General features: G+C 39.8%; 1 protein-coding gene across 1 annotated transcript in view; it reads left to right on the top strand.

Annotated features, from left to right (window-relative positions):
• ctnnal1.S (catenin alpha-like 1 S homeolog) overlaps positions 1 to 25,063 on the top strand; it is a 147,936-nt gene that overhangs the window by 109,749 nt on the left and 13,124 nt on the right. Inside the window, 3 exon segments of the mRNA NM_001093144.1 lie at positions 4,306 to 4,456; positions 9,938 to 9,975; positions 23,648 to 23,698. Of these exon segments, the coding sequence (NP_001086613.1) occupies positions 4,306 to 4,456; positions 9,938 to 9,975; positions 23,648 to 23,698 (240 nt within the window).

The raw sequence follows: 25,063 nt of genomic DNA, 5'->3' as shown, positions 1-25,063 counted from the left end.
GACAAGGCTTCTGAATTTGGCATGCATCCATGTATGGTTGCTGTCTTGCACCAGCATTTAGCATGCTTTGCAGCTGGGCTTGCTCTAGGGCAGGTTCAAGTGCCAAATGGTGATTGGCCTGAGTGTTGTAAGCAGTAGTTAGATTTGTATTGATTGTACAGAGCTACAAGCACCTGAGGAAGGCCCACTAGGCCCGTGCAATTTTGAATAAATGAATCACTGAATCTGCAACTGGTTCTCCAGAGTCCTATCTAAGAATTGTGAAAGTCTGAAGGTCTGGCGGTGCCTTACTCTGAAGGTGAACCACATAGTACTAAAATAACGAAAGGATCACATCATCCATAAGAATATATCTTCGATTGTTATTCAGCAGCTGTTGGTTGGCCAGTGTTTGTTGTTTTTTTAATCTGTCTTGTATGCCACCGCAATGGTTGTTTTGGAGACAAGTGTTTTACTGGTGCAAGAGCAGCTGTGTTGAGAAGTTGTCTTGTGTGTCAAGGATTGCACGGGCAGTGCTATCTTATTTGCCTTATTTGCATGCACTGCAGCTTGCTTTTCCACCAGTGGTTTGCATGTGCAGGGTCTGACTGGTCCAAGGGGACCCTGGGAAAAAACTTGTTGGGCCCCGCCGGCACACACCTGCTCCCTGCACCAAGACTCTGCAGCTGCTTCTGACCTTACTACCTGGGCCCTGCCGCAAGAAGTAAAAGGTATGCTGGAAGGAGGAGGAGTGGCGGTGCGGCTCATGCATGGGACTGGAGGGGGCACTACGACGGGGAGCCCTGAGGCTGGGCCCACCAATCCGACACTGTGCATGTGTGGTATCTGTCTTTTTCCAATGGTTGGGGTTGGCATGCATGGTATTTGGCTTGTGAGTTGGTGTACTGCATGCAAGGTAGCTAGCTTGTGCAGTGCATGTAGCATGTGCATTGGCTGGCTTATGCATCTGTGGTTACATGCACGATTACTGGTTAGCACCAATTGTTTGCAGACTGGTTAGTTGATTTAGCATCAGCAGTTTTCTTGCACAGTACTTGAACTTTGCACCAGCAATTGCTGATTCAAAGGCCTCTTGAAGTCAGTAGTACCAGTGTGTGGTAAAAGGCCAGCTTTGCATGCACTGTAGCATGCTTGGATTTGTAGGTTTCCTGTGCTGTAGTGGACTTGGATTGCTGCTGTGTCCTGGCACTGTACAACGTCTTCACTTGTGTGTTGGGTGCATAACTCCAGCATTAATGGTTAATATATCTAAATTGTTGCCAAATTCAGGTGTGGATAATCTGGTCTGCTGGTGGTTGCTAGGGTGGTTACACTAGTGGAGGGGTAATTGTTGTGGCCACTAGTCTTGTGTCTTAACAATTTTTTTGTTTTTGCCAGAGGATCCTCCACTCCTTGGGGCCCATTTACTAAGGGTCAAAGTGAATTCGAAGTGAGTTTTCGAATTAAAAAACTTGATGTAATTTTTGGGTACCTCGGCCATCAAATAGGCCAAAAATTTATTTGAATTGAAAAAACTTCAACTTCAACACTTTGCCACCTTAAACCTGCCGAATTGCTATGTTAGCCTATGGGGACCTCCTAGAACCTATAGCCAGTATTTCGAACTATTTGAATTTTGTCGAAAAATGCTAAATTCACTAATAAAAAAAAAAACTTAGACTATCGAATTTCTACAATTCGATGGTCGAATTTTGAAATTTTACCACTTCGTAATTCGACCCTTAGTAAATGTGCCCCCTGGTGTTTTATGTGTTGGCAACAATATTGTGGGAGTCCTTTTGGTCTATGAGGGAAACTTTTCAGCAGTGAATGGACATTTTTTGCTCTGTGAAACTTGATTTTATTTTACACCATATTTGGTAGCTTGAATTTATAGCTTTTGTTGTCAGTCGCTTACCTTGCCATGGGGCATTCTTGTACTTGGCATGTAAAGCATTTCCTCCTCTCATTTTCAGGGGCTATGCATTCACAGGTAATATCAACTTCTCTTTTTATGGCTGTGATGCTGGCCTTATTTGGCCTTTTTAGCATCTGTTGGTTTTATTGTATGTTATTTTAGTCCCATCCCTTATTGCTTTGCAGCATTGCTTGTTAGATCCCATCTGTACGGACATGGAACGAGCGCAGAAGAAAATGGGAATTTCACTTACTTTGATATGGTTAATTGCATTTCTTCTAATTCTGAAATGTCTCTACAGGCTTTCCCATTCCAATTTATTTAGTTCCTTTACTGCTAGGGCAAATGCATAACAGGTGCGGAGAAAGTCAGGTGGTCGTACAGGTCAGGATTAATTTTGATTGGCTATGTTATAGGTCCTACCTCCTTGTCTGGGAGAGGCTGTACTGACATGTAGGGACTACAGTAGAAGAAAATGGAATGTATGACGTGAAGATAAATGAAGTTCTCATTATACAGGTATAGGACCTGTTCTACAGAATGCCTGGGACCTGGGGTTTTACGGATAATGGATTACTGTAATTGTGATCTGTATGCGCTAAACCTATTAGAAAATCATGCAAACAGTAAATAAGGCCAGTAGGCTGGGTTTGCTTCCAGTAAGGATTAATATGATCTTGGTTTGGATCAAGTACAAGGTCCTGTTTTATTATTACAGAGAAAAAGGAGATAATTTGTAACAATGTGGATTATTTGGATAAAATGGAGTCTAGGAGATACAGCTCTTCCGTAATTTTGAGCTTTCTGGATAATGAGGTTCTGAATTTGTCTGCCGAAAACCGTAATAGATAAAACCTAAGCTCCCAGAATACCCAGAAGGTACATAAAAGATGAGAATACTTTGCAAGTTGTGATAAAACAACATTAATTGTGCATATGATGATTACAGGCTGGAACTGTGAATGCAGGTCCAGCGCCCTAGGCAGCACTGCTGGCCATCTCGCCCTCTTCCTGGCGCATGCATTGTTTCAATGTGCGTGGGGGGTGAACCGTGCCGAAGGCATTAGAACAGGGTCCGGACTAGGGGCAGGCAAAAGAAGAGGTAAGTGTTTGGCACTCCCACTTTGTTGCGCCCTAGGCACATGCCTCTTCTGCCTATCCCTAGTTCAGGCCCTAAGTGAATGAATATAGAATATGAAAAATTCCGGGCACCTAAAGAATCATCAACCAGGTATGTGTGTATATAGTATGTGTGTTTGTTTTATTGTAAAACATGTATAGAATAAAAGACTTGTGTATTTTGTGCCATAGTACACTTAATCATAGCTTAGAATATATATCTTGCATATTCATATTTTTTAATACTGAAGTAAAATGCTTCTAGAGTTAATTGATTTAGTAACCTTATGATGAGCATAACTGTTATAAATATTGGATATTTAATGGAAAGTGGTCATATACATGTAATTACAGACAAGCCAACATTCTGAAATAATAGCAATACAGAATTTATTAATGTAACAACATACAGGTATGGGATCCGTTCTCCAATACGGAAAGCTCCGAATTACAGAAAGCCCGTCTCCCATTGACTCCATTTTATCCAAATAGTCCAAATTTAAAAAAAAAAATGATTTCCATTTTCTCTGTAATAATAAAACAGTACCTTGTACTTACTCTAAACTAATTTATAATTAATATTTTTTAAGCAAATCCAGCATATTGGGTTTATTGTTTAAAACATTTTTCTATGAAGATCCAAATTATGGAAAGATCTGTTATCTGGAAAACGCAGGTCCCGAGCATTCTAGATAACAGGCCCCATTTTCAGTTGATTTCATTTATTTCCTTTTGCAATATAAACTGTTTTTTTTTTAACTTCAACTACTAGATGATCCACTGCTTCATCAGCTGTAAGTGGTATGATGGAGGTTGGGAGAGGAATGTAAGCAGCCAAAAAATGCATTTACTGGATATCTTGAACAAACTCTGAAACTTGTATAAATAATACAGGAGCAAAGCTTCTGTATTCAGAATAAAAGATCCTGTGTACAATGCCATACTTAGATATAAATTCAGTTATGTATACTTTCTTTACGTTTATGCAATTATATTCCCTACCCCCTAACCCTACCCTTCTTGCCTTTTGTACCCCCTTCCCTATTTTATTTTGTTTGAATTATACTAAAAGAATAAAATACAAAAGCAAAGCAACATATTTGTATAATATTCTGTATTCAATGAATGGCCATATTTTTTAATTATTTTATTATGGTTTATTACATATTTTTCTTAGATCTCCCATTCTGGATCAGCACTCTTAACTAATGCAGGGTAATAACAGTATAAACCCCTTTTATCAGTTTTATTTAAGAATATGATTATTGTGTATTTATTCTGTGATTTAGATTGTGTCAGCAGCAGAAACTTTAGCTCTTCACCCGACCAGTAAAATAGCGAAAGAAAACCTGGATGTGTTTTGTGAAGCCTGGGAGTCCCAACTTAGTGACATGTCCATTTTGCTTCGGGAAATTAATGATGTGTTTGAAGGAAGACGAGGTAAGGAATCTGTCAAGACACAAGGAATTTTAGTATGAAAAATAAATGTCTTGGGATTTTTTTGGTGTGTGTCTTGAACGAAAGCAAAGTTTTGTTTGCCAGTCAGTATAAAAGTGTCGGTAGTCATTAGTTTGACTTTGTACGTGATACAGTTTAGGAGAAAGTGCAGAGATGTGCAACTAAACTGGTCAGAGGATGGAAGACTTACATTATGAGGGAAGACTGTCAAGGTTGGGGTTGTTTTCTCTGAAAAGAAGACACTTAGGTGGGGACATGATTACACTTTACAAGTACATTAGCAGGGGCGTAACTATAGAGGAAGCAGACCCTGCGGCTGCAGGTGGGCCCAGGAGGTATAGGGGCCCCATGAGGCCCTAATTCATATACAATTTCAATAAATATTGGAGAAACAAGTCAACCTCTAAACATTTTGGGGGCCTGAAAAATAATTTGCTGTGGGGCCCAGTAATATCTAGTTACGCCACTGTACATTAGAGGACATTATAGACAAATAACAGGGAACTTTTTAACCATAAAGTGGATCACTGTACCAGAGGCCACCCCTTCATACTAGAGAAAAATAATTTACATTTGAAGCAGTGTAGGTCATACCTCCCAATTATCCTGTTTTCTGCGGGACAGTTCTGATTTTTACAGCAGTACTGGGTTTCTTACTGGAATGTCCTGACTATCTCTTTGATCTCCTGCACTGACTCGAGAAAAAGATACAAAGTTTCTGAAACTTAATTAAAATAAGTGGCTTTTTGGCAGAGAGCCCAGAACAGTCAGCAACTGCACTTAGATACTTTTGTAACAATTTAAGATAAGTAAAGAAACAATTGTAACTATTGTAACTAAGATAAACAAGTCTCTTGGGAGAACTGAGACTAGCATCTTAAAGGAGAAGGAAAGGCAAAAATAAATACTTATCTGCCATCAAAGTTCACCCCAAGTCCTCTATAATCGCTTAGTTAGCAAGTAACATAGCCCCCTGTAAAGGTCTGTAATCCATAACGTCGGTCGCATCGCTTATTTAGGCAGGCAGGCCCCATCTTGGAAAGGTAACAGCTAATAACTTCAATTCCAACTTTGTACTGCGCATGCGCCAAAAGAAAAAATTCAACTTGACCCCGAGAGTGCGTCGCTACTGACGTATCGCTCATTAGAATTCTGCGCCTTGAGATCAGTAGTGGCAGCACGAAGATCGAGCGTCTCCTTAGTAACCAGACACATAGAATGTGATTGGACAGGGAGCGTGACCTTCAGGGTCAACGATGACGATCGCATATGTAAACTAACATGAACGTCATCAGGATTAGGAGCAAGGAAGCGCCCACAGTACATGCGCAGTAGATAGAAAATCTACTTAATGCGCACCAAGGCTGCCTCTGGCAGCAGGACACAAACGAACAGCATACAGCGTGACGTCACCCGAGTCCACAGCTGCAGTCTTCCTAACAGCGCTACTTCTTATCCTACACAGCCTGTAGAAAATGTTTAAAAGACCAAGTAAGTTTCTTTGCCAATAGCCTTTGATTAGAGGCTTATTTATTATTTGCCTTTCCTTCTCCTTTAAAGGGCAATTCACTTTCATTAGCAAAACTGTTATAACACAAAAAACATTGAACTAAAACTTCCAGAAATGAGTTCAAACTTTCATAACTTGTAATTAGGGGGGTGTGGTCATAAAATGGGCATGGCCAAACATGTCGCCATGAAGCAAAAGTTTTTGCTCCTCTTTTAGTTTTTCAAATGTTTGGGAGGGATGGCATAGGTGTTTCTTCACAGTGAGGTTGTGGAATGCACTGCCGGGTGATGTTGTGATGGCTGGTTCTGTTAATGCTTTTAAAGGAGAAGGAAAGGTTAAAACATTCTACAGAATAAATATAGCATTCTAGCTTGCACTATTGCAGCTAATCTATTGGCAATAAAATGCCTCCATAGCTTTCCTTCTCCTTTAAGAATGGCTTGGATGATCCTTTGGACAGACATAATATCAAAGGTTATTGTGATACTAAAATCTAGAGTTAGTATATATAGTTTTTGTAAGTGTAAGTAGGGGTCAGTGTGTGTGTATGTATGTATGGATGCTGGGTTTTCATTTAGAGGGGTTGAACTGCAACACAAAATATGAAAAGGCAGAACGATCTCTTTTTAAAAGGAAAATAACGTGTATTTTATGTTCAAGCCGGTGTACGTGTTCCCACCCCTGGCCATAATGTAGGGGAAAAAATAGCACATAGATTAGGAGAAAGAATGACACATGGGTCATGGGGGAAGGTAAAGGCTGGCAAATGGGGGATGGAGAAAATGGCAGATAAAATGATTTTTAAAAAGGGGAAAAGAAGCAGTGCTGAAACAAAGTGGTATTACACTCTAGCTAAACCTGGTGCCCTTTCCGGGCAACAGGTTTAAAGAACTGAAAAAATATCTATAACTAGAGACCAGGAGGTCTCCATCCAGGAGGTAACAGTAATAAATAAAAATGATGCTTATAATATGTACATTTACATTTATTACAGTTTCTTGCTTAAGATAACAAAATTTTCTTATACGGTTCTCTTAGTTCAGTCGCCATGCTGCTTAGGCTGCCACTACATCTGTAAGTAATTTAGAAATCTAAGGCAATCATTCTCCCTGTTTGAAGATATTTTACTGGTATTTTCCTTCACTATTTGGCAGATACTACAGGAGAATGAATGTTATCAGGACAAGTACAAACATCAGGCAAATTCTTTTTGAAGATTTTTGAGTAAAAAATAGACATTTTTCTTTTTGCTTTTGTGTAAAAGGAGAGCTAAACGTGACTACTGCTTTAGGCAATTAATTGATGTTTAGGCAACTTTAGATTTCTGACAGGGAGGAATGTTTTACACAAAATAAGACATTTTGCAGAATTTTTTTTTGTACAGAAATGTATCTACATCCATTGTAATATTCTTGTTAGGTTTGTTAGCACATGAGATTACAGATAATGTCAGATTTTATATAGATGTTGATATTATGTAACACCCATGACCGCACAAGTGTGTCTAGGTAAAACAAATGCTGAGGCGCAGCATGATCTTGCTGTGTTCTTGCATCCATGTCAAAAATCTGTCCCTTCATCGACATAAGAAAGCAGGTTGTATCCTACTAACCAGCACTAAAACTGACACTTTTAGTTATTGTCATGTCATAGAATCTAAAATTATAAGAAGAAGAGTTCTCTTTCTGAAGTGTTTGTACTGGCAGACACATGAAATAGTTGTATCAAAGCTTTAGAAGCCTTTCTTGCAAATGAGAAAATACAGGGTTACTGAAATCACCTCTCAGTACAAAGTTGATCCAGGGACTGATCTAATTGCCATCTGAGATGGCTTCAGATTTGGTGTTCTTTTCTCATTTCTGCATCCACTTCAAATATGAAGCTTTGTTCTTAAAACTGAAATATATATCTTTATACAGTTGTGTTCCAAATAGTAGCAATGTGTTTAAAAAAGTGAATAAAGCTCAAAATCCTTATGATAGCTTTTATTTCCATACACACAAATGCATTGGGAACACTGCACATTCTATTTCAAATAAAAACATTTAGAAAATTGATCAAATTTGTGATATTCAGTTACAGAAAGTGAAGAAAAGTGAATATTCGGTCGTTCCAAAAAATAGCAGTGTCTTATACAAACTCAAACATTCACATTATAGAATGAAAAATGTTTTTTTCTTTTCTTTGAATCACTGAACTAATATTTAGTTGTATAAATGCTGTTTCTGAGAACTGCTGTATATCTGTGTTGCATGGAGTTGACCAACTTCTGGCACCTGTTAGGGCAGAGACACGTGCAAAGATTCGGGGAGATTTAGTCGCCAGATCTTTGCATGTCTCTGCCCTTGCATTCCATAATTATTTTGTATTTCTTAGTTTTGCCTCAAAAACAGCATTTTTATGTCACCCCACACGTTTTCTATTGGATTACGGTCCAGGGAGTAGGTTGGACACTCCATAATGTAAATCTTGTTGGTCTGATGTGTTTGGGGTCATTACTTTAAAACACTTTAATTTTTTTGGTGTCACTGTTCCTTTACACTTAATTCACATGTAACACTTAGATCACATGCAACACTCGCTTAGCAGCTCCCACACATGCTTTGCAGTCACAGACTTATTGAGGTATCAAACCAAAGAACACTAAGAGGCAATTTTTTTATTTTGAAAACTCAAATTCGACTCGAGTTTTTAAAAATATTCAAATTACTGTAAATTTCCGAAATTTACCATACACTAGCCCTTCAACAATTTGACTATTCACCACCTAAAACCTGCCAAATTGCTGTTTAAGTCGATGGGAGACATCCAGGGATCAATTTGGAGTTATTTGCAGCCTTCCTGACATTTGAATCGAGTTTTTAAAACTCAAATTTTTGAGTCAATCCTATTCACCCGAATTTAAAAAATTTAATTTTTATAATAAATTTAGATTGGTCGAATTTAGAGTTTATGGGAGTTTTAACAAAAACTCACGTGAATTCGAAATTCGACCCGTGTTAAATTTGCCTCCCAGTCTGATCAGAATTTACCCGATTAACTCATCCCCCTTAATTAGCAGGCAGAGGGCAGAGAAAGAAAAAAAATGCTGTTTGCTACCAGCAGTAAGATGTTCCCCTTAGAAACTATATCTCAGGCAAAAACACAAAAAGAATATGAAATGCACTAAATGTATTTACCAGCTCATCTCAAACAGAGAAAAGAAAAAGCTGTTTGTTTCAGTCAGTAGATTACTAAAAGCATGTAAGGTCTTGCTCTAGAATACCTCTCACATCTTTCATTCTGCTTTGAAGAACAGAAAATACATTTAAAGTCTCCAGACCTTAATTGCAGATTTTAATTCTTCTTTGACAAACAAAACAACAAAAATATTTTTATGCAACTTGTGTTGCATTAAAATTACTAATTGTTTACTTCATCACTGTACTTTCCTCAAAATTCCTATTTACTAATTGATGCTCCAGGTTTGTCCTGTAATGAGTATCAAGAGGCAGTCACAACTAGAATTCACATCTATTGCTGTTTACAGTATTTAAATGTTTGAGTAAAAATGCTGTTGCCACTTTAGGCTAATACCGACCTGACACCAAGGCCAAAATGTTTGTGTTTCAGATTTGGACTTTAATGGCATTTTTTTTTGCCAGATTTTTTTTGCTAGTGGTAAAAAAACAGGTGTGATATTAGGCCCTGGGTACACACAGTTGGTTATGTTGCTCTCCACCTGTGGATCTTCGGAAGGCAGATCCCCTCTCCATCATTTCCGTGTATCTGCACTGAAAAGATTGATCCGGAAAATGCAAAATCAGGCATTTTTGGGCCAAAAGTCCATCTGAGAGCTGGTGAAGGAGCTTGGCCCAAAAAATAAGCCAAACCAATACTCTGTGTGCCCATGGCCTTCGACTTTAGAGGAAAAAAATGTATTCTGCTAATCTTTAATCTTTTATTTCTTCCAGGAGAAAAGCGTGGCTATCTTTCACTTCCAAGACCAGGGGTAAGCCATACATTATCTTGCTTGATTTTATATTTAATGGTTTTAAAATCTCTTTGTTTTTAGGACTTATAAGTAGAGGGAATATAAACTGGAATGGAGAATACCTTAGAAAGAATTAGTTGTTAAACCTTTGCTTTATATAGGGTAGCAGTGTGGCTCAGTGGTCTGGAGTTGGATTCTGAAGGTGTTTAGGTTTTTGTGTCGGTTGGTTTTGAGTACTCTAATTTGTCTCCTACGCTCCAAAAACAGTTAATTGACACCTGAATGTTGTGTGAATGTGAAAAGGACTTTCGATTGGATGGGGCAGCATGGACTGAGAGAAATAATGAATGATCTCTGTTAAATGCTGTGTAAGAGTCATAGAAATACATAATATATACAAATGTTCATGATTAAATGTCCTTTTTGCTTATTTGTTCTAAAAAAGTGAAAGAGAATAAAAAAAAACTTCAAAACATTTTGAGGGATTAAGCAGTCGGTGCTGTGCGTGGCTATTCAGCAGAGCTAACAAAATATGAGAAGGGCACCAAAACCTCACAGTAACCAGAGAAAAGATGAAGTAAACTTCTCACCTACTTACAAATGATGTGTGAGAATTTTTATATATGCCCAAGATTGCTTATATTCTTATACTGATAAAATTCTGTCAAATAAGAGTGCAGGTGCATATAAAATAGGGGAATTCGAGGATTCCCATATTGCACCAAAAATACTCCTTACATCTGGTCCAGTAAGCAATTTGGCTGCTCTGGGTTGGAATTACCATTACAGCATAGCTTTTCCATACTTATATGGATGCTGATATCCATAACGCAAAGAACAAGCAATAAAATCCTTTCTTCTGTGTGTTAAATAACCCCAAAAAGAGTACAAAGACAAAATCCACAACCGACTATAAAAGTTTTTAGAACCACAGAAACCCTGGAACAAAAAATTTAGATATTTAATATCTTAGTTGGAAATTAAAATACTGAAATGTTTGTGAAACATTGTTGTCATAATGATGGGTTTTCAGAATGAATTCCAAAAATTCAGAGTCCCTGGTGGCCAAAAACACAGGTAACAACCTTAGAAGAAGCTTGAAGATATTTAGGGGATTACTTATCAAAATCTGAAATGTTCTCACTATGTTCTGAAAATTATTCAGTCCAAATCTATACAGACTTCTGCCTCCTATTTAGCACTATATTTTCACGAAAAAATTCTTGTGGGGGAAAAAAACTCGATAAAACTGTGAAAAAATCCGACGTGTGTTTTTCTCATTAAAAGTCTGACCAGAAAAAAACTGACTTAAATAAATAACCCCCGAGCATGTCTGATCCCTTCTGACATGTTGCTGCTGAGGCTTCTTTTTTTTTGTTAGAAAAATTCGTATTCTCTGCTGTGGTATCCTTTACAGCCAAGTGACCTGCCTAATTTGACAATTTGTTGTGTGGATTTTAACAATAGTGACTGTAAGGCCAAAGGCCTCAGGAGTAGTGAGGACCAAGGGAGGAAAATAACAATGTCCAAGTTCGCAGTACAGTAGAGGATGAGACAGAAGAATGGTCGAAAACAGGCAACAAGATCAGTCCAGGCAGAAGAGGTTCAAGGTCGAGAATTCCAGGCAAGGGTCGGTACACAATAGACAAGAAGTTAGCAATGAATCACACCCAGGAGTAGTAAACTAAACCTATAATTGGGCACTGATGATTGTCCGGAGTTCCCTTATAAAGGCCCAGGTTTGGCGCCAATTTTGGACGCATCGGCGTCATGACGTATGCGCGGACGCGCTGACGTGTGCGACTGACGTGTGCGACTGACGCGCTGACGTGTGCGACTGACGCCGGCGCCCATTATTGACGCCGACGCCCATTCCGTCGCCGGCGACCAATCAGAGTGTGGGAAGAGGTCGACATCATCCGTCTGCGTCCGTGAGGAACCAGGGAGCCACCATCTTGGACGCCATCTTGGTTATCCAGCTCAGATTCCATTACAGTACCCCCCCCCTTAGGGGGGGCCTCCGGACCACCTGGGTTAGAAGGAAATTGCCGGTGGAATTTTTGGACCAGGAGAGGGGCGTGGACGTCTGAATTTCTTACCCAGGAGCACTCCTCAGGGCCGAACCCCTTCCATTCAATGAGGTATTGTAGGGTGCCCCTCGAAATCCGGGAGTCCAAGATTCTTTTCACCTCGAATTCTTGATGTCCGTCCACCAAGACAGGAACTGAGGAAGAAGAAGAAGAAGAAGTACCTGCAGGTTTGAGCAAGGAGACATGGAATGCGTTTGGAATCCGCATCTCTGAGGGAAGTTGTAAACGGACAGCCACCGGGTTGATGATCTCAGAGATGGAGAAGGGACCAATAAACTTGGGACCAAGTTTCGGAGAGGGGACTTTGAGACGAATGTTTCGGGTGGATAGCCAAACCTTATCGCCAGGTGCGTACAAAGGGGAAGGGATTCTTCTTTGATCCGCGAACCTTTTCTGGACCAGGGAACTTTTTTCCAGATTGACGACCGTAGCGTGCCAGATGGCCGACATGTGAGCAGCTTGGTCGTTGGCGGCAGGGACATTGGTAAGTAATAAATCCTGAGGAAAAGCCAAAGGGTTAAGACCGTACATACAGAAAAAAGGGGACTTTTCGGAGGAAACGTGTAATGCATTGTTATGTGCGAATTCCGCCCAGGGAAGCAGGTCCGCCCAATCATCTTGGCACAGTGATACATGGCATCGAAGAAACTGTTCAAGGGCCTGGTTAACCCTTTCTGCTGCTCCATTAGACTGTGGATGGTATGAAGATGAAAATTGAAGAGAAACACCAAGGGCTTTACACAGGGATCTCCAGAACTTAGAAACAAATTGGGAACCACGGTCAGAGACAATTTCGGCAGGGAAACCATGGAGGCGGAAAATGTGTTTAATGAATAATGAAGAAAGTTCAGGAGCAGAGGGAAGTTTTCGAAGGGGAGTAAAGTGTGCAACTTTAGTGAATCTGTCAATTACCACCCAAATAACAGTGTAACCAGATGAGTTAGGGAGGTCCACGATGAAGTCCATAGATAAATGAGTCCATGGGCTAGAAGGAATGGGTAGTGGTAAGAGTAACCCCTTGGGAGGGGAACGCCCAGATTTGGATACAGCACACACAGAGCAAGAAGAAACAAAGTCTTTGACATCCTTTCTTAGGGAAGGCCACCATACAAGACGAGACAGAAGTTCAGTGGTTTTCTTGATTCCAGGATGCCCGGCCTGCTTGGAACTGTGGGACTGAACCAAAATGGAATGACGGAGATCAGGGGGAACAAAGGCAACACCAGGAGGGGTTCCCGCAGGAGCAGAGGGTTGAACAGACAATAACTGGGAGGCCAATGATGGAAATAGAGCAGCGATGATTTTTGTAGGAGGTATAATGGACTCTGGTTCGATGGAAGCGAGATCTTCAATGAGAAAACTTCTGGAAAGAGCGTCTGCCTTCCTGTTTCTAACACCAGGCCGAAAAGTAAGAATGAAATTAAAACGGGAGAAGAATAGTGCCCACCTGGCCTGACGAGGGTTGAGGCGTTTGAGTGATTGGATATATTCAAGATTTTTGTGGTCTGTATAGATGGTCACAGGGATAGAAGAACCTTCCAACAAATGTCTCCATTCTTCTAGGGCAAGTTTTACGGCCAGCAACTCTCGATTTCCAACATCATAATTTTGTTCGGATGAGGTGAATTTCTTAGAGAAGAAAGCACAAGGATGAAGCTTCCCATCAGTAGACACTCTTTGGGACAAAATTGCTCCGGCACCGACATCTGAGGCATCGACTTCAATAAAAAATGGCTGAAATGGTTCAGGGTGTCGAAGAATGGGGGCAGAAGAAAACGAAGTTTTAAGATCCTTGAATGCTTCCAAAGCTGAAGGTGGCCATTGCTGAGGCTTACCCCCTTTTTTGATAAGTGAAAGAATGGGAGCAATTTTGGAAGAAAACCCCTTGATAAATTGTCTATAATAATTCGCAAAACCAATAAATCTTTGGATGGCTTTAACACTGGTGGGGAGAGGCCAGTCCTGGATAGCGGAGATCTTGGCAGGATCCATTCTAAAACCCTGTTGAGATATGATGTACCCAAGGAAAGAGATGGACGATACTTCAAAGGAACATTTTTCCAATTTAGCAAATAAGTTATTTTTCCGCAGACGGGAAAGGACTTCTTGGACTTGAAGACGATGCTCAGCAAGATTTTTGGAAAAAATAAGGATATCGTCCAAGTACACCACCACGTACTGGCCCAGTAAATCTCTGAAAATGTCATTTACGAATTCTTGGAAGACCGCGGGAGCGTTACAGAGACCGAATGGCATCACCAGATATTCATAATGCCCGTCCCGGGTGTTGAATGCGGTCTTCCATTCATCTCCTTCTCTGATCCGGATTAAATTATACGCCCCACGAAGATCTAACTTGGTGAAAAGACAAGCCCCTTTGAGTTGGTCGAACAGCTCGGAGATGAGAGGAAGGGGATAACGATTTTTAATCGTGATTTTATTCAGACCTCTATAATCAATGCAGGGCCGCAAACCTCCATCTTTTTTCTCTACAAAGAAGAAGCCGGCTCCAGCCGCGGAAGAAGAAGGACGAATAAAGCCTCTTTGCAGATTCTCTTGAATGTACTCCTTCATGGCACAGGTTTCAGAAGGAGACAGTGGATAAATGCGACCCCTGGGAGGCATGGTTCCAGGAAGAAGTTCGATGGGGCAATCATAAGGACGATGGGGAGGCAGGACTTCGGCAGATTTTTTATTGAAGACATCAGAGAAGGCTTGATACACAGGGGGCAAAGAAGAATTGGAAGACACAGATGAAACTTTAATAATAGATTTGGTAGGTAAACAGTTCTGTTGGCAAAAGGAACTCCAGCGGGAGATCTGAGAAGAAGCCCAATCGATTACAGGGTTATGAATATTCAACCAGGGCAGACCAAGTACAATGGGAGTAGAAGGACAATCGATTAGGAGGAAGGACAATCTTTCAAGGTGCATAGATCCCACAATAACGGAAAGTTCATCGGTGGAGTGGGAAATTGTAGCGGAGGAAAGTGGACGATCGTCAATCGCCAAAGCTCGAAGAGGAACAGCCAGAGATCGCAGAGGAATGGAATGGCTTTCTGCGAAGACCTTATCGATGAAATTCCCAGCTGCGCCGGAGTCAAGGAAAGCCTCAGAGGAAATCGTCTGGGTTCCAAAACGAATCTGCACAGGAAGGAGGAAGCGTTGAGCAGAAGAATGGGGAGAGGGACCAATTCCACCCAGGTAAGTCTCCCCAGTCTTACCTAGGTGTTGGCGTTTCCCGGCTTCACTGGACACTCATAGGCGAAGTGGGATTTTCCACCACAGTAAAGGCAAAGTCCAGCAGCCCTTCTCCGAAGCTTTTCCTGTTCGGTCAGACGAGCCCGTCCGATCTGCATTGGTTCTTCCGAAGGCAGGGAAGAAGAGGCAGGAACCGCAGGATTTGGAGAAGACAAGGTGGAAGCCGGGTTGGGAAGGAAGGGTCTTTGAAAACGAGGAGCCAGAGTAGGTTGGAACTTGTGGAATCTTTTGGTTGGGGAGTGCTCTCTGTCGAGTTCAGCTTGAAACTCCCTCTGCCGAGTATCTACCTTTATGGCCAGGGCGACTAGATCTTCCCAACGGGATGGAATTTCCCTGGACACCAGATCAGACTTTATACGTATCGCCAGGCCGTTGTGAAAGGCAGCGTGATACCCGTCGTTGTTCCACGAAGTCTCTGCAACCAAGGTGCGGAACTCAATGGCGTACTCCGAGACTGAGCGAGTTCCCTGTAGAAGATGGAACAGGCGTGCGGAGGCAGCAGTGGCACGACCCGGAGCATCAAAGACCACACGAAGTTCCCGGACGAAGGCTCGGGCATTATCGATAATGGGATCCTCCTTTTCCCATAGAGGCGAGGCCCACTCCAATGCCTTCCCTTGCAGACGGGAGAATATGAAGCCCACCTTGGCTCGTTCCGACAGGAATTGGCTGGGTGCGAGTGCAAAGTGGACCTCGCACTGGTTAATAAACCCACGGCAAGCTGTAGGATCACCACTGTAGAGTGGGGGAGCCGGAATGCGGGGTTCGGTGGCGTGAAGCGGAACCACAGGTACCGGTGCAGGAATAGGATCGGCAGGTGTTAGCTCCGACAGTTTAGCAAGAATGGATTCCAAAGCCTGACCAAAGTGAGATTGCTGTACCTCATAGGACTGCATGCGGGATGCCAGACCACGAAGCGCTCCACCGACATCAGGCGGCGCAGGATTCTCCTCCGACGGGTCCATGGCCCAATTATAATGTAAGGCCAAAGGCCTCAGGAGTAGTGAGGACCAAGGGAGGAAAATAACAATGTCCAAGTTCGCAGTACAGTAGAGGATGAGAAGAGGTTCAAGGTCGAGAATTCCAGGCAAGGGTCGGTACACAATAGACAAGAAGTTAGCAATGAATCACACCCAGGAGTAGTAAACTAAACCTATAATTGGGCACTGATGATTGTCCGGAGTTCCCTTATAAAGGCCCAGGTTTGGTGCCAATTTTGGACGCATCGGCGTCATGACGTATGCGCGGACGCGCTGACGTCAGCGACTGACGCGCTGACGTGTGCGACTGACGCCGGCGCCCATTATTGACGCCGATGCCCATTCCGTCGCCGGCGACCAATCAGAGTGTGGGAAGAGGTCGACATCATCCGTCTGCGTCCGTGAGGAACCAGGGAGCCACCATCTTGGACGCCATCTTGGTTATCCAGCTCAGATTCCATTACAGTGACACATTGAACACTATTCTACAAAATAGTTAACATTTTTCTTAGCTTATATTTACAAAAATTACTATAATAGGAAAATTATGAATAAATGATAAAATTATTTCCATTGTCGTTCCTGTTTGATTTATAAGAAATGTTGATTCCATCTAATTTGATCAGTTCCCCATTAGCTTATAACAGGGTTAAAGATATGTGACAATATCATAACAGCTAAGGGTGGTGGCACATGTAGCCTTCCGGGGAGATTAATTGCCCAGCGACAAGAATGTGACTTGCCGGCGGGATGCCACTCAGATCGCTTCGTCGCCTGAATTGCCTCACGCTACGTGTGCCACCACCCTAAAAGCTTTAGATTAAACACCAGATTAAAAGAACAAAAAGGTTTTGAGGTTGGGTAGACAAAATAAAAAGTAAAAAGTGATCAATGAACCAGGCACTTTAGGAAAAGGGGAAAGATAGCTAGAGATAGGAGAGTTTTGTGATTGAGATTTTGCATTACGTAACTGTCAAATATATGCATAAAAATATGAGAAATATATTCTTATCTATTAGTACCTTGCAGTTAACTTTGATCTGAATAAAATGAATCAATAGCACATTTAGCTCACATTAATCTGAGTGACAGCTGAAAAGGGCAGAGTTTATCTGAGCTCATTGTTGATGATCAATCGTGATGCATTTAATGTGCCTTTCCAAACTACCACTTCGGGAGGTAAAGGAAGTTTTATTTCCCTTTTATATTTTCATGCAAATTACTATAATCAAAAATTCAAAGTACAAAATAACTATGTATTGAAATGCCAGGATGACAGCAAAAGTTAACAGTAGTAGTTTGATCACACTGCATTAATTGAAAGAGATTTTTTAATATACCATTTGTTCTCATGCTTTAGGTGCTATATATGCAGTTTCCTTATGGGATTTGGGTTCTGTGAAACAAAAGTGCATATCGGTGGAAAAGTAATGACGCCTGTTCATTGCCCTCATTTACAGTATATTAGACAACAGAGACTACTTAGAAGTCCGTAAGCAGTTCCATAGTGACTCAGTTAAATTTGAAGTTGATAGGTTTGACATAAAGTTTAGAGGGGAGAAATGAATTTTTGGAGAGTTATTATACTCTTAAGCCTTTGAAGAGTTTTTGGAGTATTTATATACAAAACCAGCTATAATCCTATAGCGAAAAGTTGATCATTTGAAATTTTTAGCACAGAAAAATAAAAACTCTGAGCATAAATGTGGAACCGCAATAAACATTGACTGTAGCTCACACGATGGAGAAAAAGACCTGGGTGTATAAACCCCAGGTCCGTCCCCTTCAAACGCAATTTAAACAGTACAATAAACGTGAAATAAGCTTTTTATTCCGCACTCGCCAATAATGATAGGTGGCCCGGGTGCCGTGCCCCAAACCCGTAACTTGAGATGAGGAAACAGCCAGAAAAAAACAGCACACACTCCTGGAGCCAGCCGGTGAAGTTAAATCTGAAGTTTATTCCATTTTACACGTGTAATTTTGGTAACATGCAATAAGCTTCAGTTTTAACTTCACTGGCTGGTTTCAGGCGTGCATGCTCGTTTTTTCGGGGTGACAAAATCGAAAAAGTTGCACGATTTAAATTGACACTCTGTCACGACTTTTTGCTCACCGGTTTTTTTTTTTTTTGGAGAAGTTTTATTGGTAAATTAAGGGTATTCAGTTTGAGGTTTTTTTTTAAACAGAGAAACAGATAAAAAACAGAGATAAACCACCATGAGTCCAGATAACCAATCAGTATAACACAGAAATTGAGTCCCCAAGAGTATCACATTCAATTAACTGCAAGTCTCTACCTTTCAGAGCTTTAACCTTTGTGTCTGATGTAATACAAAAGCATGCACACAACGTCAGTGGTCATTTCTATTGTTAGGGTCAAGCGTCATCATTTTGCCAACAAGTTCGCAAAGTAGAAGACTGCATCCCCTCCATTGATAGGGATGGTAGTCAGATTTCCAAAAGCCAGTGCATGGAGAGAAACATCACCATAGAGCTGTGTTCAGAATAATAGCAGTCCAACATCACTTACCTGATCAATCATTGTTTTTGGTAGAAATTATATTTTTACATGACAAATAATTTACTAGTAGGTGTAGCAGAGTTATAGAAAACCAACAGTCATGACATGCATGTTACTGATTCTGTGTAATCGAATCATTAATTGAGGATTTTTCAAAATAAAAGCAGTGTGAAGTGAAGTAATTCATTCTGTGAAAACGGCCCTTATTGAAGGAAGGAAGGAAGGCAGCAAATGTTGTGCATGCTGGTTATAGTGCATTTCTCTCTGAAAATCTGAGTAAAATGGGTCATTCTAGACATTGTTCAGAAGAACAGCGTGCTTTGATTAAAAAGTTGATTGGAGAGGGGAAACATATAAAGTAGTGCAATAATTATAGGATGTTTAGCTATAATGATCTCAAATGCTTTAAAATTACAACCAAAACCTGAAAGACGCGGAAGAAAAACTACCTAAAACTACCATTCCAATGGATAGAAGAATAGCCGAAATGGCAAAGACTCAGCCAATGATGAGCTCCAGTAAGATCAAGGAAGATCTCAAGTTACCTGTGAGTACTGTTACAATTAGAAAACGCCTATGTAACCCCAAGCTTTCAGCAATAAGCCCCCGCAATGTCACATTGTTGAAAAAAGGCATGCTGAAGAGGTTACAATTTGCCAAAGAACACATTTACTGGCCTAAAGACAAATGGTGCAACGTTTTGTGGAATGATGAAATCAAGATTGTTCTTTTTGGGTTTAGGGGCAGCACACAGTTTGTCGACCCCTGAATTCAAACCAAAGTGCACTGTGAAGACAGTAAAGTATGGTGGCACAAGCATCATGATATGGTGAAGTTTCTCATACGATGGTGTTGGTCCTATTTATCACATACCAGGGATTATAGATCAGTTTTGATACATCAAAATACTTGAAGAGGTCGTGTTACCTTATATTGAAGAGGAAATGCCCTTGAAATGGGTGTTTAAACAAGACAAAGAACCCAAACACATCAGTAAACAAGTAACATCTTGGTTCCAGGCCAACAAGATTGACTTTATGAAGTGGCCAGACCAATCCCTTGACTTTAATCCATAGAAAACGTGTGGGGTTACATAAAAAGTTTTATTTCTGAGACAAAACCAAGAAATGTAGAAGAATTGTGGAAGGTGCCAGAAGTTGGTCAACTCCATGCAACATAGATGTGCAGCTGTTCTCAGAAACCGTGGTTCGCTCAGTGATTCAAATGAAAGCAAAATCTCGAAAATGTTTCAGTTAATACAGTGAATCTTTGAGTTTGTAAAGAAGAATGCAGAAACTTGTATTTTTGGAACAACTTAATATTCCCTTTATAATGACTTTCTGTAAAGGAATAACACAAATTTTATAATTTTTTCTTAATGTTTTAATTTGGAATAGAATGTGCAGTGTTCCCAATCCATTTGTGTGTATGGAAATAAAAGCTATTATACGGATTTTGAGCTTAAGTCACTTTTTTTAAAAACACTGCTATTATTCTGAACACAACTATAGGTTAGACGTGAAATACAACATTTACAATAAAAAATAAGGCATGCAGTAATATTTTTATAAAATTCCTAAGTGGAAATAAAAGCCTTCCTTTCAGTGATTGTGGAGTCTTGGGTGAAGAAACACCCCTTGTGGAATATAAGGAATAAGATTTCAATAAAAGATATAAAAAAATATTCTGTTCATCTTTGAAAAGTGAGTTACAGTACAGTATTCTTCATGAGGTTCATGTATCCCATGACAGAATCCCTTTAAAAAAAAATATTTTCTTCCTTGAGCAGACATTTAGAGAGAGGAGTTATTTCTCTTTATGAAAGGTATAAGTAGTATACGTAAGTATAAGTAAAGAGTTAAGGCACCAAAATCACCCGAGCAACCCCTAGTCCAGCCGTACGTGTGCATAAGGAAAAGAAGTAGAGGAAGCCGCATTGTTTTCCTTTTAAAACACTGTACTGGGAGCGTGCAGTCCTTCCTAGGCTAATTACAATTTAAAACAGTACTCTGACCAATGGAAGGCCAGCACTGCCTCCAGCCCAGAGCTATTCACAAACAACACAGAGCCTTTAGCATTATCGGAATGGCAGCTCTTGCAAGTACTATTTGGCTTTTGGCTACAAAGATTTTCATCTCCTCAGCTCTTTAGTAATGCTGACACGTCCCTATGTATTTTCATGCGCTATAATATAAATTTATATTGTGCAGCGATATACGTTATATCACTGTATACATCGAACATGTCCTGTAATGCAGGAGGCTTTGTCTGACAGAGTTTACCATCTAAAAATATATTTGAACTTCTTATTTCAGATCTGTTGTCTACACTATGCAGAACAGAGTAAGCACTGACAATTTACAAATTTGTTCTGTACATCTACAGTTTTCATCTTACACCATCCCTTATTCATTATATTTATGACGGCAATCAGCTAAGTAATCCATTAACCCAGTGAGCATGAACTCTTGATTTGTTTTGAACACCAGAAGACCACTCCTCAGTTCCAGCTAACGTACTTGAAGACATAGACCACAGTAACAATTGAAGTCTAAAATTAACTATACAAATCCAATGTATTATATTTTTATAATTTTTCCTTTTTTTTTTTTTTTGAGGTTTCTTTTTATAGATTGACATTTATTGCAGTGCCAACAGTATCATTAGTAGTTACTATATATGGAAATCTGTAAATTGGAGCATTGTTGCAGTTCACTTTCTGAATTTGTGTATAAAGTGGACAGTGTAACTAGCAAATCATGGGTGAATTTTATACATGATGGGTGGATAGAGGGGATGAAGGTTTCAAACTGTAAGTTTAAAAATTATCTTGTATTTTACCCTTTCTTCATAGTTGCTGGATGTATTGGTAGTGGGCAGCCCTGTTGCCATACAAATTACTCTATTATTTTTGTATTACAAAAAGGCTAAAGCAGCAAAGACTTGTCCCTAAATGTGTAAGGGTAATGTAATAAAATATTCAAAGTTTGCTATTGTTCTAGTAAATACTACCTCAACAGCAAGCAGGAGTTAGTATTTACTGTTAACCTGTGTTAAAAAGAAACAACTGGTGGTTATGGATTACTAGACTTTAGTGAACATTGCATTGTTTGTTACATTATCCCGTAAAGGCATATAGCTGTACAGCCCTGCTTATCTGTTGGAAACCAGCCAATGCGTCTGCTATATATATTTTAACAAACTTCAACATTTATTGCAGGAATTAATCTAAGTATTGCTGCTACCAGCAAATTTCTTTTTCCTTTTCTGGGGGTTAAGAATGAGTATCTCTCTATAGCATGATATGCTGATTTCAAAAGTTAGCCCAGCCATCTGGAAACGCTTGTATTTGTTAGCTCTGATTACTGCACAAATTCTAGGGCGTATTAATCTTTGCCAAGGGGAAGTCTGATAACTACATGCAACGGAAATGAAATACTAGCCAAAGCTATCTAATCTTGCCACCATTAGTCAGGACTGTGGGTGCTTGAAATTCAAAATAAACTTTAATAGAGTGCAATTAACATGTGCTGAGATTGTTATTTTAATGCCTATTCAGAAATTATTACGGGGGGAGATTCTCAAAATTATCCTCCTCTAAAAAAACCTATGGCATCAAGAGGAAATATATGTAGAAGGAAAATAAATATCTTTCTATTGGTTATCAGATGAATTTTGCAGTAGGAAATAGAAAATAATTAAGTCAGCAAATTTCAGCTTCCTTTAATATAATAAAGAACCCACAGACTCAAGGAAGCAATTTTCCTTTTATTTCAAACCAATCTGTTTTAGTATTATTTAGTATGAAATTTATAGAACAACCAAAGTTAAAGAGTAGTAGTATTTAACTGCATCCTCACTGATCTCGAGCAGTAATATAAAGATTTATCATACCTGTGTTATTGAGATTTTATTTTACAAGAAAAATAGAGGATCTTGGTTTGACAGTTGATCTAGAGTTGGGGGGCTCATTAAAGGGGAACTATCATGAAAATTAAAATTTTATATAAGCTTCAGCACACTGAAATAAGAAGTTTTCTAAATATAATCAATTAGAAAATTCTGTACCATTTCTGAAATAATCAAGTTTATCTTTATCCCTCTCTCAACATGTTTCTCTTCATTCTCTCTTCATGCAGCAGTTGGGTGTCAGATATTTATTGACAGTTAAATCCAATATATCTTATAAGATCTAACTGTCAATGATTATCTGACACCCAACTTCTGCATGAAGAGAGAATGAAGAGAAACTGATGCTGAGAGAGGGATAGTGAACAAACTTGATTATTTCATAAATGGTGCCGAATATTTGATTGTACCGGTATTTAGAAAGTTTCTTATTTCAGTCTGATGATGCTTATATTAATTTTCATTTGTATGATAGTTCCCCTTTATGTTTCTGCCTTTAGCAATGTGGTGGTCTTGGGTTTCTTACGATAGAGCCTTCTTTTGTGTATGTAAATACCATAGAATTTTTATTTTCATCTATTTCCTCAAAAATCTGCTGCATTGTCTGCGAAAAAGTGCCAATTTTTTTTACGCAACTGTAAATCAGCACCTCTATCTCCATGGATTGGAGCATTCCCATTTGAGCTGCATTAGCTAACATCTTTTATGAGTACCCAAGGTGATTATACTAAACTTACAAGTGCCCTTCCAATGATGGCAAACTATTCCTTTCATGTACTACAGTTCTCCTCCAAGACACCACATAAGGGAGGGGGGAAAGTTGTGTTTATAAGACTTTTTAAGACTGTGTGAAGCAAACTTTTTTGCTTCACACTGCTGGATATAGTTATTTGCCTGTAATCATAAAAGTATCTGTTTCTCTGCAGAAACATAATTCAAATCTGAAAACATTAAAGCCAGTGAAGCTTGATGCTGAGGTAAGTAAAACCTGATATTATGTCTTCTTATTTTAGTTTTTCTCAAGAATGTTAATATTATAAAAGACATCAATTACATACTGTACCTTAATCTGAATTTATTAAATAGCTGCATTTGTGAGTCCTCAATAAAGACATGTTTTTTTTGTCAAAACGCAACAGTTAATAGTGCTGCTCCAGTAAAATTCTGGACTGAAATCCATTTTTAAAAGAGCAAACATATTTTTTTATAGTTAATTTTGAAATTTGGCATGAGGCTAGACATGATGTCCATTTCTCAAGTGCCCCCAAACCATGTGATTTGTGCTGTGATAGACTTCAGTCACTCTTTACTGCTACACTGCAAGTTGGAGAGATGTCTGCTCCCTCCCCGCCCTCCCAACAGACCATCAGGAGCCAATCAACAGAAATGCGGCACATATTCCCGGGCCAGGTCCGGGTGTACGGAGGGGGACGGGGGCCCGGCTGCGCGTCCTGCGACAGGGCCCGTCCCCCTCTAGTTCCGGTTCAGGCTCAGTCATAAAGCACTGATATGGCTGCCTCCACACCAACAACAGTAAACTGTGTAATTTAAAAATTGAAAGTAAACAATTAAAATCATGACAGTCATGAGAGAATTCCTTTAAAGAATTAGATTATTAAAAAGTGGTGTTTGCCCCTCTAAAGTAAAGAAATTCATGAATAACCTGGTAAATATAAATGTCAATTAGTGATGTGATCTATTATAATTGGTGCTTTGTGGTGTTAATTGTGAAGGCTGCTTACAGTTCCATAACCTGTATAAGGGCCACTTTCCTATGGTTAAAATGGAACAGTATTATTATATGGCACAATGGCTACAGTCTGCAACCATCACAATGTAATGTCGGTGTAACCATGATCATAGAAGCTCAGGCAGGTACAAGGCTGCCCTGTCTTTTATGCCTGTCAGGTGGCAAGTAAAGGCTCCTTTGTAGCTCTGCACATATGAATGATTAGTAAGTTAGAAGAGGACTACATGCCTCCACTCCAGTCTGCTTCTCATGAATACAGTGCTACCATACATAGGTCACTCTGAATGCAAAGTGTATGTACTTGAACGCGAGTACCTGTGCTTGTAGGTGCTCATCCAATGTTTCGAAAATAAGGCTGCTTGCATTTTTACACTTTATAAGTGCTTAGTGACACAATATGTTTTTGTACAGTAAAGCTAAGCCCCCAGAAGTGCATATTTAATTTTGTTTAAGATAGATCTTCTGTGGGTTTGGATAAGTACATATCCAAACCCCTATTTGGCAAGTACATAGCATCCCTAGTGTCTGTTTTGAATGTGGAACTGCTGGTACATTAGCACAAAAACAATACATAATTATGACTCATTCATAA

The sequence above is a fragment of the Xenopus laevis genome, chromosome 6S, assembly GCF_017654675.1.
Source record: "Xenopus laevis strain J_2021 chromosome 6S, Xenopus_laevis_v10.1, whole genome shotgun sequence".
Taxonomy (NCBI): Eukaryota; Metazoa; Chordata; class Amphibia; order Anura; family Pipidae; genus Xenopus; species Xenopus laevis.
Note: the sequence above shows the minus strand (reverse complement) of the source record. Positions and strands in the feature narration are given on the sequence as shown.